Source organism: Vidua macroura, chromosome 8 (genome assembly GCF_024509145.1).
Source record: "Vidua macroura isolate BioBank_ID:100142 chromosome 8, ASM2450914v1, whole genome shotgun sequence".
Lineage (NCBI taxonomy): Eukaryota > Metazoa > Chordata > Aves > Passeriformes > Viduidae > Vidua > Vidua macroura.
In genome coordinates, this window is record NC_071578.1 from 35,318,482 (window position 1) to 35,331,205 (window position 12,724).

A 12,724-nucleotide genomic window follows, 5' to 3' on the forward strand; every position below is an offset into this window, starting at 1 on the left:
TTCCATCTGGGTGCCTTCATAGTGACCACACAGCGTGTCTGACACCCTCAGGCAAGCTGTGTCTGCACAGCTCTCCATGCAGAGCTTGCTCTGACATCTCCAGCTGCAACAGAGTCACTCTGCAAGTGGCCCCACCTCAACTCCCCCTGAGCTCTCCCCACGTGGCCAGGGGCGTCAGGAGCCTTGGGCCTGGACTCATCCAGGCCATCCCACAGTGGCCATCAGGACTAACAGTGACAGGAGCGAGGCCACCCCCAGCTACGCTCTCCTGCTTGTCTAAGAGATTTAAGCAACAAGAACAATACACTGGGACACTGCTGCCCAGGCACAAACCAATTCTAGACCATTAAAACCATGACCTGAAACAATGCAGGTAAGTGCACATAAAGCACAAGTCAGCAATGGCAGAGCAACGAACAGAAAAACTCCCCTTCCTCCAGGTTTAAATTTAAGTGAAGAATTTAAACCTGCCAGCTGCAGTACAAAAATACTCAATTCTGCTATGCTCTGCAGGCCCAAAGAACACCAAGCAAAAGTTGAAAAGAGGGGAAAGATCATTTCCTCCTGCCTTCTAATGGTGAAACACCAATTCTTGAGCAACAGCAGTCACATACACTTCCTCACATTAGAGGAAGCAACGTGAGCACACCTCCATTTGAAACATACAGGCAAAAGTTAGCAAAACCACTTACCAACACAGTCACAAGTTGGCAACTCAGATTGTCCTTTTTTGGTAGGTGTGTCTATTAAATTTTTTGTAGGGGTATCAAGAAACTTCATAGGTGATTCAAGGAAACTGCTGAGCGTGTTTTTTGCTGGGGAACACCCTGAGTCGCCTGTGCTCTGGGCGTGGTCAGTACCCAATCTGGTTGATGTCAGAACAGTCACCTCACCCACACACTCCATATTCCTGAGAGCTTCTGCAGAACCTGGTACCTGGGCCCCACCACAGGGAACAGGCAGCACCTGGGACTTCGGATCTACCTGTTGTTTGACCTGCTGAACATAGGCTTTGTTTTCACTACACATTTCATTAGCTCTCAGGTTAGACCGGTTAAAAGTTGGTGGCAAAGGATGTGCCTGACTGACATTTGCTGTTTGCTGTACCTGAGAATTACATTTTTCTGTAAACATCTGTAGGTTTTCAGTTGGTCTTTTCAACAAGGATGCTGCTTTCAGCTGAGAACCAGCCAGAGGATTACGGGAGGACAGGTCGCTGTGTTGGCTACGTGCAACAACTTCATTTTTCAGTGGATCAGCGCCTAGTGGGTCGCTGGAGCCTACAGTTTTCATTTGCTCATTCACCACTTCACAGCCAAACAACCTGTCTTTTTTTTTCTCCTGCGGTGCCTCAGGTAAACACCTGTGGAATTTTATCTGTGCTTGTGGAAGAAATAATCTAGTTTTTTCTTGCGATGCTGAAGTATTTTGACTGAGCGCTCTCTGTACTTTGGTTCTCAGAGATTTTTTTTCAGACGGAGCTACCCTGGAGTCTTGTGGCATGGTTTGACCAAGCTTATGCAGTTTTGATGATATCCAAATGTCCTGCAATTCACTATGCTGGCATGACAACAGTTCTAGCTGGTTTTGATTATTTTGTTGATAGCGTGCTTCTTGAGGCTTCTTTTTGTGTCTCGGTTTCCATGGCACAGCATTTCCTTTCTTATTTGTTGCTTGCTTTTGCTTTAACAGTAAGGAACTATAATTTTGCCTAAAAAACACTGATTCTTTTTTCTGCAACACATCTTGGTTATGTTTTGGCTGCCTCTCATGTGATATTAGATTAAGCAGTGATGCTTTTATGTTGTTCTTCTGCTCTGGATTCGTCTGGTTTGATTCAATCAGAGCTGCCAGTTGAGTTAGCTGTGCAGCTACATCCTCTTCATCCTGGCTGTGAATTCCTCCTTCTTTAATCAAAGAACCACCTTCCAATTTCAAATCATTACATGTTGGCTTTTGCTCTAACTGACCAGGAGCTTCCAAGTTATTCCTTATATGCTGGACATCACATGAAGCATTGCAATATCCTGCGAGGGTGACTGGCTCGTGAGCGCAACTTTTGTTGGAATCATATCCTGAAAATGATGCTGCATTAGATGTGAAGTCAGATGAAGTTTTGGTATCTCTTGAGGGTAACTGTAATTTATACATCTCCCCAGCCAGATTGGCAGGTTTATCACATAGTTCAGACACTGAACTTTGGCCATTGTATAACACTGCCTTATTAGGGAGCTGCTTCTGCGAGTGAGCACAGTGAGCCAAGAGCTGTTGCTCATTCTGTAAGTAAGTGTCTTTGATTTCTTGTAATGCAGAGGGTGTAAAGGAGGATGAGATATCCCTTTTAAAACTGTGGAGCAAGTTGGAAGTTGTTTCTCCTGTACATTCAGTACTTTCACTTTTAGCTGGTGAACTTGTTTCTAAAGGAGCTTCAGACAACTGTGTTAAAGCTTCAATGGCTACAACCTGCTCCAGAGTTAAATTTCTGGTTTTAATCAGGGACAGAAAAGTGGGCTGGAGTGCAGAATTCTCAGGCTGTGTCTCCACATTCGGTACTTTAAAGCCATCCTTCCCTGCCTGCAGCTCCCCTTCAGGCAGCGGAGGACAACACAAGCTTTCTTGCACATCCAAGCTGGAACCTGTCTGCAAAACTGACTTATCGGAATACTCAGAGATGCTGCAGGTGCAGTTTTCCTCTTTCATGAAAACATTCCCTTGGTTTTCTGGGTGAACACAGCCAGTGCCACTTGTCAGAGTGCTTACTATGTCATTCAGATTGCTACCCTTTGGCCATTGCATGTGGGAGTTGCTTGTCAAATCTGTCCCTTCCTCTGCAGATACATTTTCCAGTGAAGCAGCTGGTTCTGGTGGTGAATAATGCAGGGTGTTTATGCCATTTTTGATGGGGTGCACCAAGGATTTTTTTGGCTCAGCGAACTGACTGGGAGAGGCTCTGTCACTGTGGTCAGCGTGTTTCAAGTGTTCGGTGCCCGTCACAGCTCCGCGGATGTCGCCGTTGACGTGGACGCCAAAGGATGGCTTCTCGTTATGTGCCCACTTCTCTGCTTCCAAGCCAGTCATTCTGTCTTTGTCCTTAGACTGCACATTTTCAATGGGTACTGCTTGGTTTGTCTTCACCCTGTATTTTTCACCATGACCACATATACTGCATTCCATGAGTTCTGGTCTGCAGCCATTTACTGCTTTGTTTTCTAAATTTGCCTATAAAACAATAATAAAAAACCCTTGTTGTAACAGCTGTTCAAAGCACATTAAAAATAAGAAGCTTCATGTTTACAACAATTAAACCCTACTTTGACAGATACAAGGAATATCCTAATTAGGCACAGACATTAGAAAATAAACAAAACAGGAAGTTATAAAATAATCTGAAGGCTAAAGACCCTATCCATATTTATAGCTATTTTTCCCCACTGTTGAGGGGCAGAGGGGGAAACTGGGTAAGTGTTGTGGTGGGAGACTAATGAAATGAATAGTCAGATAAAGGATGTTAGCATTTAGAATGAGATGTAAGGATTCAATTTTGAATTAATTTGCATGAGCAGATTAAAAAAGGGTTAAAAACTAATATTAAAAGCAAGACTGAAATCCAAATGATTATATCACAAAGTTCAGCAGTAATTTGGCACAATTACATTCATTTGGCTTGACCAATAAACTGGCTTAACCAATACACCACTTGGTTGGACACTCTAGCTAATCCTGAAAACCAACCAGTCTTGCTTCAAGTCCTTAAATAATTACAAAACCTAAGCAGAAATTAATAGAAAGCCAATTTACATCAGCTCACTTGAAGTTACTCTTTAAACAGTTGTTTAGCTTCTGTGCTTAGATGGAAATTCCCAAGTTTCTCAACAGTCTCTCATGTAAGCTATTCAAAGCTATATTTTAGTAAATGCTACATTTCAGTGTTTTGTTAAATATGTTCTTCATCTTCACTGATATTATACAGCTCATGTGGTTGAAGCAATGTCAAAATCTAGACAGAGTCAGAATATTGTGTCCTGGAAAGAATATATATATAGGCCTTCTATATTATGGATATTATGGATTATGGATATGAAGCAAGGAGTTATACAAAGAAAAATAAAACTAATTAAGGCAGAAACTTATGCAGAAGAGTAATTAAGGCAGGAATCCAATTTTTCTTATGCTATTCAGATTTTATTTATATTAAATTGCCTTTTAAAAATAACTCAAAATCACAGTAGATAGTGCTGTTCCCTTATCTGATTGCACCATTTAAGAGCTCTTCAATCCCCTGTAACCTTAAGCTGTACTTAAAAGAAAACCAGGACTGCTTTTCAAATCGACTGCTTAGCAACATGAGGGGCTAATTAATCCTATGTAGGCACAGTACCCCACAGCAGTGCCCGGAAAATCCCACCAGTATGAACCATTCTGTTAACTCAGAGATGGTTCTGTGCTCATACCAACAAAGGGCATGGACTTCTGACAAAACTCAGGAAAATAAACGCAAAACAGATTTATGATTAATTATAACCATCAAGATGGAATTGCCACAAACCCCCAGACAAAACAAGGCAGCTCCATCTGGAGCTCAGTGGTCACCTTGCAACTGATAAAGCACAACCCCAGGAATCCACAGCACATCCTAGATGTTCTGAGAGGCATCAAAACTTCTCACAGAAATGTTGTGTAAAAACATGTCCAGCACCTGTGCAACTAAGTCAAGCCTAAAGATATTAAATACAAAAAGATTCCTTATTTAATGTCTTTTCACTACCCACAGATCCTGATTAATGGTCAGTGAGCTGGAGCTCCTCTGGATCCTGGGGATTTTCAGTGAATGATTCCCAAACCCAGGGATTCACTGAGCCCTTTCTAAGGGATCCACAAAAGCTGAACAGGTTCCACAATTCCTTAACTTCAGAAAGAAGTAGAATTGTTGTTCTTTCTTAAGCAAAAGTACATCTAATATCTTTACCAATCCAAAAGATCCCCAATCATGTAAAATTTTTATTAAAAATTATTTTATCAGACAACAAGGAGGCTGAGGACATAAACAAATAGATGAAAACTAATTCCCCATCAATTGCACATTTTCAACACAACACCACATTTTGTATTCCATTCATTGTTATAGGGATTGTTCACTACTTTAAAGAAACTAATAACTTAAGTCTGGTAATTTGGGAATAATAACAGGCATAGGGAAGGAAGAGGCTTCATCCACAATTAGCAGAGATGAGAAGATCTGACACAGAATCCACTGACAGCACTGAGTACAGAAGTGTCATCACAGTCCTCCCAACTACCCTGTTCCTCAACAAAATACTTTATCTGACCAAAAAGCACTGCTATGCTCAAAAATACTCAGGATATTCCATTACCTACTAGTATTGCACAGGCACAGTGCTATGTCCCTAGAGAACTCCAGTGATCCCAGCAGCAAAGGTGGAATTGCTTAAAAAAAATACATATTCCTCATATTTTCCACTAACATTACTAGAAGCTGCCCACATGCAATGAGGAAGAAAGAAAACCCCAGATGAATCATATCGCTGGCATGAGTTAGTTCATATTCTATTTTTCCACGTGAAGACAAAATATTGTCATTAAATCAGATGTTAATCTTTTTAATCAAACTCTACCTTTCGAGCACTGTGTTGCTTTATCTCCTATTACGGAACTGCAGTGGATACTAGAAGATACCTTTCCTTTTTCCTCACAAACAGAAAAGGCCACTGGATAGTCTGTTAGCATGTGAAGTTAGTATTTCCCACCGCAAAGAGAAATGCAGACACACTACCAGGGACAGAGCTCATTTGCTCCTTCCCCTCAACCTAGGAACAATCAATCTTCAAGTCTTGAACCTGCATGCAAAAAGCCCAGTGAAAAGGACAGACAAAGATATGACAACCCCAAGCAACAGTGATAACATTTACAGGAGGTAAGCACAGAAGTCTGATCTGATCTGTTTCTGAGGCTTTTACACAAATGCAATGAAAAGCTGAAGAATAAAGCAGATCAATACCGGTCACTTCCTCTCTCTCATTAAGGAGAGCTCTACTCTGCCAGGAGACAGGAGCCACTAACAAATCATGCTCAAGCTTAGGCTCTGTGCTAGTTTGTGCTACCAGGACAGGAACCACAGAGCCTGCTGTGGCCACGGCTGTATTAAACCAAATACTGTCTCACATATATACATAGACTAGAATTCCTCTGTGAGCTAATGCTTCCAGCACACACAAACAGCCAGTTACAGAAAGTCGTTTTCTCAAGTCAGACTTACTATTAACTTCTCCTTTAACACATGGTGCCCCTGAGGTAATGCAGAATTCACCAACTCCCAATCAAAATGTAAAGCTTAAGCTACCCCAAAGATATTTCCACATCTGAGCAGCGAGTAGGCCATTGATTTGTGTGTCTCATTTCAAACCTCTACAGGTGGTAACAACACACACTGTACTAAAGGACACCACCGGGATCAATTACTCTCATAAACAAGAAATAACAGATGATGCCCTGTCCAACTACTGATAAAATGCTTCTACAAGCAAGTTTTGATGAGTAACACAAGAACTAATACAAAATCCCCATACCAGCCCTCCCTGTAAGATTCTGCTCAGGTCCCATGCAAACCCAGTGCCCAAAAGACCAAACAATACTTGCACCCCCTGCTTGTGCCAAAACTGGGATGACCCAAAAGACAGCTCTTCCAGGGCCACAACATTCATCAGCACAAAAGGATGAGTGGGTGAGAAGTGCCTGCAAGCTACAGTGTCATGGGTAAGTCTGGATCCTGCTGCAGTGTCTGCAGCCACACAGCCAGCCAAGCTGGGACAGAGCTGGCAGCTCCTCAGAGATCCAAAACCACAATGTAAGTGCTGCTTCAGAAAAACTGTTAGGAAAAGACACCAAATGTACTTAATCTAACATTCAAACAAGGTGTTTGGTTCATGGTCCTACAGTCAGGTATCATTGCCTCACCAAGAGGCAAGAAAGCACCAACCAACTGACCAGTAGCAATTTACTCTTCTGCCATTTATTCCTGCTGTCTACTGTCTGCTCCCCAGTACATGCAGAAATTCATGTAGAAATTCAGTAGAATCGAGGACTTGCACTGGACAGGACCAACATACAGGGATAAGGAGATAAGACATGGATAGGAGAGGCAACAGGGAGACAGAGCACAGGTGTGGAGCAGCAGTTGATGCCAAGTGCTATGTAGGAAACCATGCACTGGTTAGAACAGAGACAGATAGAAGGTGGGATGCTGTGGAAGTTACAGGTCACCTCCTGAATACAGCTATGTTCTCTTCTTGGATTTTTTTTTTTTTTCATTAAAGGCAGATACAGTAATACAACTAAGAATAAACTTCTATTTCAGACCACATGACATGTCTGGCTACTGCAATAATGCAGACAGCAGCAACACACCATAGGTTGCTGCCCAAGGCTGCAGTCTGAGCAGGGTGTCCAAGCAGGCTCCCGAAACAGAGAACAGCAGAGTAGGGGCCAAGCTGCAAGCTGGGGAATATTCCCCATCAATCTCACCACAGACATAAAGCAGATACCAGCACACTGCATAACTGTGGACATGAAGGAGACTCTCAGGGTACCACACTCCTATAGTGGCTCAGCTAAGGCACATCTTCTGTAAATCTTAATGCACAGAAACAGACTGGGGACCTTTGTTGACGGAACACAGCCTGAATGTACAAGATGTTTTGTTCCTCAAGAGAGCAGCGTTCACAGATGGCATTGAGGGACAGGACAGGACTTGGCCAAATTATGTAGACAAGTTTTACCATAGAAGCTGGTTTATACAGAAACTGAGGAACAAGAGGTTCTGCAAATCTGGAGAAAGGAACCTGACCTGGGGTATGACATTGAGGCTTTCCCAGAGGTATCCCACTCACTTCCAACTTCCCTGAGTATCAAACCACCCACTCACCAACTTGAGCATCACAGCAGGTAGCATCTCACACTGGATCTTACTACAGCTGAAAAGTCTGCTCTAGCTCCTGGTTGCTTTTTTGTCCATATTTGTAGCCACAACAGCAAAGAACATTCTCCAAGCTACAGCTCAACTCTCAGTTCCATCTCCATTTAATCTACACTTATGTCCTCCTTGCCATGTTCTTCAAATACCAGCCAACCTCCCCACCAGAAAAACTTGTTGTTGTCTCATTCCAGGAGGAATTATTACATTATGGCCTCAAAGTCTTTATATCTTTGTTCTCTTCCTTTTCTCTCCTACACCACTCCCAGAGCAGAGCCCTCCCACCCACCTTGTGCAACAGCTTCAGTGAGACTGCTTAGATCTACAATATCAGACCCCAAAGGATACACTTAGTACAAAATTAAAAACTACAGGATACTAATTCTGACTGTAAAGGCTTCAAATGGTGGCTCCCATGGAAATGTATTTATTGGATGACTACTTGGAAATGGGCTCTCTCAGACACAAACTCAAATTATTGTTTCCATCAACTCCTATATCTATCTTGTAAAAGCTGCAAACAGGAGCAAGAAAAAACAGGGTGAAGGACACCCCATTCTCCTACACAGGCATCCAAGAAGTTGATTTGTTAAGAAAGAAAAAACCCCAAACATTACAGCACTTTTTCTGCCACAGAAGCAAATATAAACAAGCATCTTGCCCGGTCATTTTTGTTTTCCTTGGGTTTGGGGTTGGTTTGTTTTTTACTGGTGTTTTGAATTACTCAATCATTTGTCATCAACATTGAAACCAAGCACTCAAAGAGACCCTGGCAGCTCTGGAAAATATAGCAGTCAATTAAGCCAGAAAAGAAAATGATACAATCTGCAACAATATGTATTCCCTAATAGAACTTTCCCCTAATGTGCTTTAGCTCAAAAGCAGAGATGAAAGAAATTGAGTCTGTGAGTTTACCCACCCTAGCTAATGTCTCTTGTGGTCTACTCATTTATGAAAGCATCAGCACAGTGCTAAGAAGTGCTGCCTGGCCCTTCCCTGCCAATGGAGAATCATCACAGTGCTCATAAGAGGGGCTTCAGGGAGCAAATCACAGCCACGTGTAACCTCCTTAGCAACAATCTGAAAGAGCAGTAAAGTAATACTTTGAAAATCAGCAAATAACTCAAAGACCAGACATGAAGCTTTGTAAATTAAGCTGGCAAGCCAGCCATTTCATTACACTAAAGAGAGATTCTGTGTTCAGCCAGAGGCATGGGACTGTAGTTACAAAAGGCAGGTTTCTACCTTGGAAAGCAGTGCCTTCCAGGAGGACATTAACACGGTCAATCATCAAACTGCACAGTAACTATAGAAACTCCTGGTACAACTTTATGGCTGAAAGGGTTAGTTAGATTCTTGGGTGCATAAATAACAATATAATTAGGAAAAGAGTGGTTACTTTCAATCCTGCACTTGGCACTTTTGCACCTGCTGGCAGAATAAAGCATCCTGTTCTGGCATCCCCAATTCAAGCAAGACATTGATATGCTGGAGAGGGCTCTGAGGACCACAGGAATGACAAAGGATTGAAACATCTTGAAGTGAAAGCCTCAAGTTCACTCTCTACTCGCTCTCTCCAATTTACCAAAGAGAAAGAAAATTGAAAAGCCACAAACTCCTGCTCAGTCTATGTGGAAAAGAATGCTGATAACAGAGGGCTCCTTGTTCTCGTAGACAAAAGTATAACAAGACTCAATGACTTTAAGTTAAGGGTGGAGAAGTCTGGCCTTGAACTATGGTGCACATTTTTGCAACAAGTCAGAGCGAGAGTAAAGAATTTTTTTAAACACCGTGTTAGGTGTTTGGATGCACTTTTCATCCATGAGAATTTTCAAATTCAAGTTCTTTCAGCTATTAAAAAAAAAAAAAAACAACATGTTTAAGCTGAATAAAAGGATACAGTCTTATAACTTCCCAGCACAAGTGTTCATAAAGATCTTTCCTGGGTTTACCATATGTGACTCAAACGGAGACAATTTCTCTTCAGGTTCAGTGCAGTAAAGATCCAAACTGTTAAGCTAGTAACATTACTTTCCATAGTTCCTGTAATCTAACCAGGAAAATATTCAGCTCCTTAATTTAGGATCAAGGTCTGTGCCCCACCACCTGTTGTACAAGCAATTATATTATTTACAAGTTACTACATGCTGGTAGCAGCTCTCAGACCAGAACTGCTAAGGACACACAACACCACTCTAGCCTGGTTTTAAAGCTGATGAGGGGCCACAGGATAAAAAGGAGTAACTAATACTCTTTAGAAATAGAAAACTCAGTGACAGGAGCAGCTTAACTCAGATTAAAAAAAAAAAAAGAAAAATAAATAGTCATGCTGATCTCTTAAGGCACAAGGCTACGAGGCAGCACTATTCAGGATTTTTCATCTATGTTTTGCTTACTCTCATGAGGAAAAAAAGCCTAAAAATGGCAAATTGTGTTTCCTTTTCTGCCTGAGAGCTTGCACACCTATGGTTTAAGTAAATAAAGCTCAAGGCAGAATTTGCACTGTAACTTCCACTTGCTCTTCACAGGAATAGCAGCTTTCATTCCCATGCTGGAATAACAGCAATGCTGTAATTCCACTGCTGCAGCACTGCAACAGTGGTGTTTGCACTGCAGAACTCAGACAGTGATCACATCTGTCACAAAAGTGAATGCTTTGCATTTACAAACACACAGTAGTTTTTCCTCTTATTCACAAGTCCAGCAAACCCCTTATTTTAGGAAAATTAAATGTAGAGCCCCATTGTACTATAGGGCAGTGATTAAACTATAATGCAATACAGACAGCACCAACAAAACACTGAGAAAGGAATTCAGTCAAGACACAAACCACTCAATTGTAAATCAGCTTCGAAAAATCTTAATATTCTAAAAGGCTTAATATTAAAGTTGTTAGGACAACAAGGACAGCCTTGTTTTCTATAGTCTGTATATTAATTTTAGATAAATGAATAAAAAGGGATTATTGTTAGTTGCTTAAATGCTGTCTTACTTTTTCTTTATATCATTTAAGTTTCATACATTTAGCATTTTAAAAAGAAAGCATGAATTCTTCTTACCTCCCCAATGAAATCATATAGTTAAGAATTTATTTTTGTACAAATCAGATCTCTTGGTCTCTACAAAAGTAAGGTTCCTACTAATGCCAGTGGGAAAGTTTGCTGTCACAGTATCCGTTAAATTAACTTGCCCATAATCAGTAACACTAAACAAAATTCTTGGTATAACATGGCAGAAAGAAAAAAAAAAAACCAAATGTGAAGAATCTGCTGCCACTCAGATAAGTTTAGGGCTTCTCAATGGTTTTCTCCCACATCAGTTGCTAAAAGCAATATACAAACTTGCTTAGCAATATGGTATCAGATCCTAAACAGGGAGCACCCATTTTCAAAGGATTTTTTAGGTATTACTGTCAATAAATGAATGGCCAGCAGCACACTGAGAACAGAGTACTGGAATTGGCAGAGCCATCTCAGTTATTTCAATGCCTGCATTACATACAGCGAGTAAAAGTATAGAATAAAGCTCATAATGCGGTAGTGAACGTAAACAATATCAACAAAGCAACACACCTGGAAGAGGAACCCTATGTTTATTTTGCAACACTTCATTAAGAACATCTAAACAATGTATCAATCAATCTACCTACACAACTGACCTTCATCTCCACATACACATTTTCCTCCCTCTCCAAAAGCTATGCTACTTTTACTAGAAATTTTATGACATTTTTGACCACAAACACATTTTCTAGTTTTTCGATGCTCCACTTCTAAATACAATGAAATGGAAGGCCCTACACTAAAACAGACCCTGAGAGTCAAGATCTACAAATAAATTGTGATTCAAAACATGCAAACTCCTTCAAAACCACTGTGATCATGAGGTTCAGCCTGGCCTTACTCAACACTTCCCAGTCCCCACCAATCCCTGAGGAGGGGCACTATCCTCACAACTGCTCTGCTACAGCAAGGAAGGAGTTAAAAGAGAAAACCCTGCTCCTCCCTGTCTCCTCCCCAGGGGCAGTGTGCCTTTCTCCCCTGGACATTTTGGGAAGTTGTGGGGCAAAGAGCAGCACAGGGACACCAGAGGAGGGATGGGAGAGGGAGCAGCACAGAATAAGGGAGCCCCCCAGGATCAGGGGACAAGGGCAGCACAGCATCTCTGCACACCCCAGCAAAGAATTCACAAGGGACAGGCTTCAACTCCACCAGAAAAATTGAGGATAAGAAAATAGAGTAAGATTAATAATTTACAGATCACTTACAAAGGCTTTCTTTGTTAGAGCTCTATTCAAAAACATCTACATACATGAGTAGTCCTGGCTGAACTGTACAAACAACATGCAAGCGCTTCGTATGTTCACGAGTGCATTCATGTGGAAGTGCTGGGAAAGCTGCACAGGCACATGCCCTGTGCTAAATCACAGCCATAATCATGCCTGCTCACATCAAGTGGTTGCATGAGTCTACCAAAAGCAAAAAAAAAAAAAAAAAAAAAAGATTGATTCCCATTTAGACAGATGCACAATCAGCTTGAAAAAGGTGAAAATGAGAACATTTCTTTCAAAAAATGTTGAAAAAAATCCAGGTAACAGCTAAGTTAATCATCTTACTTTTTAAAATACAAGTTAACTGGTTTGTGTAGGATGCTCTGATATCAAAAGTAAGGTCTACCTATCAAAAAAAGGGACCAAAATGACTATGAGTAAAAAACAGGCAGAAACTTTCAACCAGT

General features: G+C 41.3%; 1 protein-coding gene across 2 annotated transcripts in view; it reads right to left on the bottom strand.

Moving 5' to 3' along the window:
- The window catches only part of TET1 (tet methylcytosine dioxygenase 1), a 96,863-nt gene that overhangs the window by 37,290 nt on the left and 46,849 nt on the right, over positions 1–12,724 (bottom strand). For both annotated transcript variants that reach the window (XM_053984213.1, XM_053984215.1), the window contains exon 5: positions 693–3,219. In XM_053984213.1, the coding sequence (XP_053840188.1) occupies positions 693–3,219 (2,527 nt within the window). The remainder of the gene's footprint in view (positions 1–692; positions 3,220–12,724) is intronic.